Source organism: Taudactylus pleione, unplaced genomic scaffold (genome assembly GCF_031769625.1).
Source record: "Taudactylus pleione unplaced genomic scaffold, aTauple2 ptg000509l, whole genome shotgun sequence".
Taxonomy (NCBI): domain Eukaryota; kingdom Metazoa; phylum Chordata; class Amphibia; order Anura; family Myobatrachidae; genus Taudactylus; species Taudactylus pleione.
In genome coordinates, this window is record NW_028284911.1 from 724,460 (window position 1) to 730,826 (window position 6,367).

Below are 6,367 nucleotides of genomic sequence, written 5' to 3' on the forward strand. Positions count from 1 at the left end.
GACGGGCTTCTCTTCCGAACAGCAAGAAGTAAGGGGAATACCCCGTGGCCTCATTTTTAGTACAGTTATATGAATGTACCAGCAAACTAATATACCGACTCCACTGAGATTTCTTACTAGGATCCAAGGTACCCAGCATATTGAGGAGGGTGCGATTAAATCGCTCTGGCTGTGGATCTCCTTGGGGATGATATGGGGTGGTCCTAGATTTCTTGATACCACATATGTCACACATTTCTCGTATGATTTGACTTTCAAATTCACGTCCTTGGTCCGAATGTATACGAGCTGGCAACCCATAATGAAGGAAAAACTTCTCCCACGAAATCTTGGCAACTGTAATGGCCCTTTGGTCTCTCGCTAAATAAACTTGCGCGTAGCGAGTGAAGTGATCAGTGATCACTAATATGGATGACTTTCTATCCTCTCCAGACTCTATAGCCAGGAAATCTATACATACTAAATCTAATGGGCCATTAGATGAGATATTCTTAAGCGTTGCACTCTTTGTGGGCAAAGTCTTACGGAGAATACAGTTGCCACAGTTGTTACAATAGCGAGTCACATCTTCTGCCATTTTAGGCCAATAAAACCGATCTACAATCAATGCAAAGGTCTTGTCAATCCCAAAATGGCCATGGCCATCATGCAAAGATTTAAGTACTATGGAGTGGTAAACTTCTGGTAACACCAGCTGTTCTTTGACTTTTCCCTCCTTGGAAACTTTCACCCTATATAACAGTCTTCTCCTGATCTTGAGAAGGCTAAACTATCTACAGAGTAATCGAGCTTGGGGGTTATCAGTAGATATCAGTGGAGGATGCTTTAGACCTTTTATCACAGCTTGTCTAACTTCTTGAATATACGGATCTGCTTTTTGCTCAACTTCTAGTTGACTGCGGCTTATTCTTTGGAGATCTCCCATCTCTACCTTAGATAGCCAGCAATAAGCTAATGGAAGTGCCTTTCCTGTGGCTCCTAATACTTCAATAAAATTCTTAGCTATTTGTTTAGCTGAGCTTTGGTGGCATAATCCTCTTACTTCAGAGGCTGGTACCTCTATCCATCCTTCCTCTTGCGTACTATCCGGTTCTTGTTTCAATCAGGACAATGCATCTGCATCAATGTTACTTGTCCCTGGTCTATATTTTAAACAAAAATTATATACTGACAGGGCTGCCAACCACCTATGCCCTGTGGCATCCAATTTAGCCGTTGTCTGAACATACGTGAGGGGGTTATTATCGGTGTGGACCTCAAAGGCCACACCATACAAGTAATCGTGTAATTTGTCTACCACCGCCCATTTTAAAGCTAGAAATTCTAGTTTATGAGCGGAATAGTTCCGCTTACTAGGTGATAATCCTCGACTGATATAAGAGACCGGACACAATTGGTGTCATACAGCTGGTATAAAACTCCCCCAAGCCCTTCAAGGGATGCATCTATATGTAGAACATAAGGTCGGGATGGATCAGCGTATGCCAAGACTGGTGTATTGGTAAGGTGTTCCTTCAATTCTAGAAAGGCTTTCTCACAATGTTGAGTCCAACGCTCACCAAACTCCTCGTTAATCCGATAGTAAGGACCTGGCTCACTTTTCTTATATCTAAGAGAAGATTTTTTTAAAGGAGGATACCCTTTAGTGAGGTTAGTCAAGGGCTTTGCTATTTTAGAAAATTTTGGCACAAATCGCCTATAGTATCCACAAAATCCTAAAAAGGAACGTAATTCTTTTAGTTTGGTCGGCCTAGGCCATTCTTTCACTGCTTCCACTTTAGACGGATCAGCAGCTATTCCCTCTCGGCTGACGATATGGCCAATATACTTTACAGTTTTCTGACATATTTTACATTTTTCTAAAGATAGCTTAAACCCATGAGCAATGAGACGATCTAACACCTTTAAAAGCCGCTGATTGTGCTCCTCTAATGTCTTACCAAATACAATGATGTCATCAAGATAAACCACCACTTCTCGGAGATGCATATCTCCAACTGTCTTCTCCATACTCCTCTGAAATGTGGCAGGAGCTCCCTTGGTTCCCTGGGGCATTCGTAAAAATTAAAAAAACCCCAACGGACAGATGAATGCAGTCTTCTCAGCATCTTTAGGATCCATCAAGATCTGATAAAATCCACTTTTTAGATCTAGCACTGAAAACCACTGACTACCCTGTAGGCAATCCAAGGCCTCGTCCACCCGTGGTACTGTGTATTGATCTGGTACAGTCCGTTGGTTAAGTTTACGGTAGTCAATGCACATGCGTACCTCTCCATTCTTTTTTCTTGCGACCACTATAGGTGAAGCAAAAGGGCTTTCCGACTCCGGAATGACTCGGCTGTCTAATAATTTTTTCAAATGCTCTCTCATATCTTCTAAATCAGCTGGCGCCAATCTACGGGACCTTTCCCTAAAGGGAGTTTCGTCGGTTAAACGAATTCGATGGGACACATTGGTGGATAAACCCAGATCCCACTCATGCTGTGAGAACGCAGCATTCCGCTGTATGAGATCCTTCACCAACTTAGATTTACTTTCATCTGGGATATCACTCCCTGAAAAGCACTCTTCAAAGTCATGTTGTGGGCTGTATTTGGTCTTGGCCTGCACTTCTTCAATTTTCCGCTATGCCTCCTGGCAGGAAGGATGTATATGTAAGGAGTTGGCATAGGCTGTCCCTCCCACTTCTCGACACCACTGCGCCAAAGTTTTGAATAAATTTGCATTGGTTCCCAGAATGACGGAAGCCTCTCTTTCCTCTCCATCTGATTCTGGGCAAATTAAAGCCGTGGTATGTATTTCTCCATTCACTCCAGCTACATCCAAGGGAAATTTTAACGTAATAGGTATGTACCCTAGATATGGGTAGCTATGATCACTTAATCCCCATAGGATAAGACCTGACAAGGGTAATATAGGAATATCAGCCAAATGATGTCTATACCAGTCCTCGAATATGATGGATACCTGGGATCCGCTGTCTAACAAAACAGTACATGGGTTTCCATTAACAAATGCTGGTATCAGTGGAGCCGGTCCCATCAATCCCTCAGGCACAGAGTAGCTGCCACTGTAACTCACCATCACTTCCTGCTGATTCTTTAGGGAGCCGATGAGGGGTTCATCGGTCTCCCACTGGCGTTTCCCGATGAGTTCCTGCCTCAACTAGCCCGAGAGCCTTCTTCAACACCGTTCCATCTCTGATCACATTCAAACGCTCTGTGGCCAAGTCTTCCACAGCGAAAACACCTTTGCTGTCTAGTAACCCTTCCTCTTTCAGCAGTATTCATGGGCGTAGTTCTGGTTGGCGTTTTAGCTGCGTCATCTTTCTTCTTTATCTCCTCTTTCAACTGAAATGCTAGCTGCCCAACTTGCCCTCGTAACTCTTCTACTACTTTAGCTAAATGTTCAATAGGAGCTGTTGTTGTTTCATCCGTTTTAGGTGTCACCATTTTAACTTTTTTTACAGTCTTCTCTCGTGCTTCAACTAGAGCTTCTTCCTGTTTAACTTCCCTCATTTATTGCATAAAGGAAGGAGGTTGTCTGCTGACTGTAGTGTATCTCAGCCGCTGAGCGATTGGATCAGTGGTAAGAGCCCCTTCTATCAACTGTTGCATCCTTTTATCATTAACCTCTTCTGTTGTCATTCCCCCCTTTTCAACAATTTGATGAATGATTTTGTCAATGCGATACAGATAAGCTGTCAACTTCTCCCCCACCTCTTGGTAAGTATGCCGCAACCGATACTTAAGATCATCTACATTCTCCATTGTCCCAAATTCTAATTCTAGAGCTGCAAGATAATCTCGGAAACTTATAGTAGGGTCATCTCTCCGAGTGGCATTTATTACTTCAATAGCTGGGCCCCTTAAACTTTCTACTATTCGTTGTTTTTTTATTACATCGGGACACTGCCACTCTTCCGACAACTGATGTACAATGTCTTTCCAAGCTTCATAGCTATCTTCTCCAGTGGGTACCGTCCGAATCCCAGAAAAAATCCTCAAGCATCTATACCCTCCCTCATGATGAATTCTCCCAAATTCATCTACTAGGGTCTTTACAACAGTCACCATCGCATTGTTCTGGTTTGTATCAGCATTAGATCCTTGGTCTTGAGTATTACTCCCCATATTCTGTCAATTCTCCCCATTAAAGGGTGTGGAACGATTATGAACAGATTCCCCTGCCCCTATACCACTGCTTGGCTTTTCAACTGGCCAAATAATATTCCACTTCTGTCCATCTCCATCAGGAGTGGGTATCCTAACAGGAATCATATCCCTTTCTAGCGGTTCCTTGGTGACTACTAATGCAGCGCACACTACTCCATCAATTTTTTCCCAAAAATCTACCACTCGCGGCTCTTTGATGCCGTACAAATTCTCAACAGCTAATACTATCTGAGCACTCCGAACATCGCTCAGATTCCCCCCTAGGGCTAAGCAATTCAGTGGGGAGACACTTTTCCATTCAAACCACTCTAAAATATCTTCCCCCTTTATTGACGCCATACCTTGATAGTAAACAGAAGATACCCCGAGGCTTATCTGTCTCACTTTTCAGATCTCAGCAGTGCCTCCAGTTGTAACCCTGTTTGTGACTGCAGATTGGTTAAGTTTAGTGCCTCCACCCAAGCTATTTACTGTTATAATGTAGTATGGGTCCACTTGGGCAAAACCCACCTAAATACTAAATTAGTGTTGCGTTACATAGAAACATCACATACCTGCTATCTGTATAATTCTTCTCCACTGAATTCACTCTTTGAAATATCTCACCTAAGGATTATTAAGTAAATAACACCACAGTACAAGTTTCTTTTCTGTATTTTGTGATAACTTTCAAACAGAGTTTTAAAGGTTTCGTACTACTAACATATTGAATAACACATGTTTATGTTGCAAATATATTAGAATAGTGGTTGTAATACAATCAACCATACTCTTATTATTAATATAGCAATTTATATGATACCTAGCAAATAGCTAACAGGATAAATAGCCTGTATATTATTATTATTACATACAAACACTGAAAAACATCACATATGAAATTATTTTGAAAAGTCTATGAATGAGTCTATCACACAATAGGCAGCCTGTGGCGTGCCTTTAGTCCTGCATCAGGGAGTAATCCCAATTTGTATTTAATGGAAGGATGTCCTATACTATAGTTCGCTTAGACTGAGCAGTATTTAGTTTGCTATATGTTCCGGGTAGTGTTTTATATCATATCCTGAGTACGGGTGCCTTTAGTACAGTAAATGTGCTTCTCCTGTCTCAAGTCCAGAATCCCGTTTAATATTGGCAACTATTGTAGCGAATCACCTTTTAAAGTTATTTTCTTTTGAAAACAGAACCTCAGTAATATTGCTACTACAGTCTGCTTTTTAAGGATGTCTCATGGCCCCAGGGGTTAGTTAGTGTAATAATGGTAATCTAAGCCAGAAGGTAATATCTCTGTAAATGCTATCACTGCAGGTCTAATCCAATCTCTCCCCCAGCAATTTTCTCCATTTGGCTATTATAAAAGTTTTATAAGAGTGACTCCTTAGTGTTTGTTATTAACTGGGCTCACCGCCTCCGTGTATAGCAGCTCCCAGCTGACTCCTTATGTCAGTCAGGCAAATCTCTAGCAGCTGCCTCCGCCTCCTGCATTCTCAGATGGGCTGCTCCACTGCTGATTGGCTTACTCTGGCCACAGCCTTCCTTCAGCTGCACTGAGCTCCTGCATCACAAAGCTCCCTGCCTGAACTCTACTATCTCAGTGGCCAGATGCTGCTGCGGCTACTCCTCCGATCTGCCGCTGCTGCTCTGCTCACACTGGCCTGACTGAGCCTGTTACTCCATCTCTGCCATCACCTCAGCTCTTAAGCCAGACAGCATGGAGGTGATCAGGTCAGTCAGCTCTGGAGGGGGATCAGGAGACTGGCCGTTACTAGACTGGCAGTTACTACTGCTGCAGTGGCATTTAATTTGAATTTTCCTCATAAGTTCTGTAAGACGAATTAAAAAAACAAACAAACAAAAAAAACCCCACACATACCGTCCACATTGGGGGCAATTCAATTAAATATGATGTGACTAGCACCGGGAAATAGTTCTCAGAGCTATTCAGTTGTTTCCCCTGCGCCTGGAACTTAGGCCCGTATTCAATTAGTTTCGCACCTGCGATAACGTTTCGCCTGCCGCACTTGTTGCCTACATCGCGTGTTTTGGCCGCAAAAACTTTTTTGTGCGCGCCCCCGCTATTCGCCGTATTCAATTCTGAAAGACGTGAAAATGCATCCCGGCGAATATCAAACAGGTGAAAAGTGCTGTCAGATTTGGGGAAAACAGCCTGACACCCCCCAAAAGATGCA

The 6,367-nt window shown here is 42.8% G+C and overlaps 1 protein-coding gene across 1 annotated transcript; it reads right to left on the reverse strand.

Annotated features, from left to right (window-relative positions):
• Window positions 1-3,521: 3,521 nt before the first annotated feature.
• Window positions 3,522-4,136, reverse strand: LOC148501645 (paraneoplastic antigen Ma1 homolog). The gene has a single exon (XM_088450179.1). The coding sequence runs from the start codon at window positions 4,134-4,136 to the stop codon at window positions 3,522-3,524; it is 615 nt and encodes a 204-aa protein (XP_088306305.1).
• Window positions 4,137-6,367: the final 2,231 nt, after the last annotated feature.

Coding starts and splice junctions, on each gene's coding strand:
- LOC148501645 (XM_088450179.1), bottom strand. CDS start 4,136: ATGGGGAGTAATACTCAAGACCAAGGATCTAATGCTGATACAAACCAG.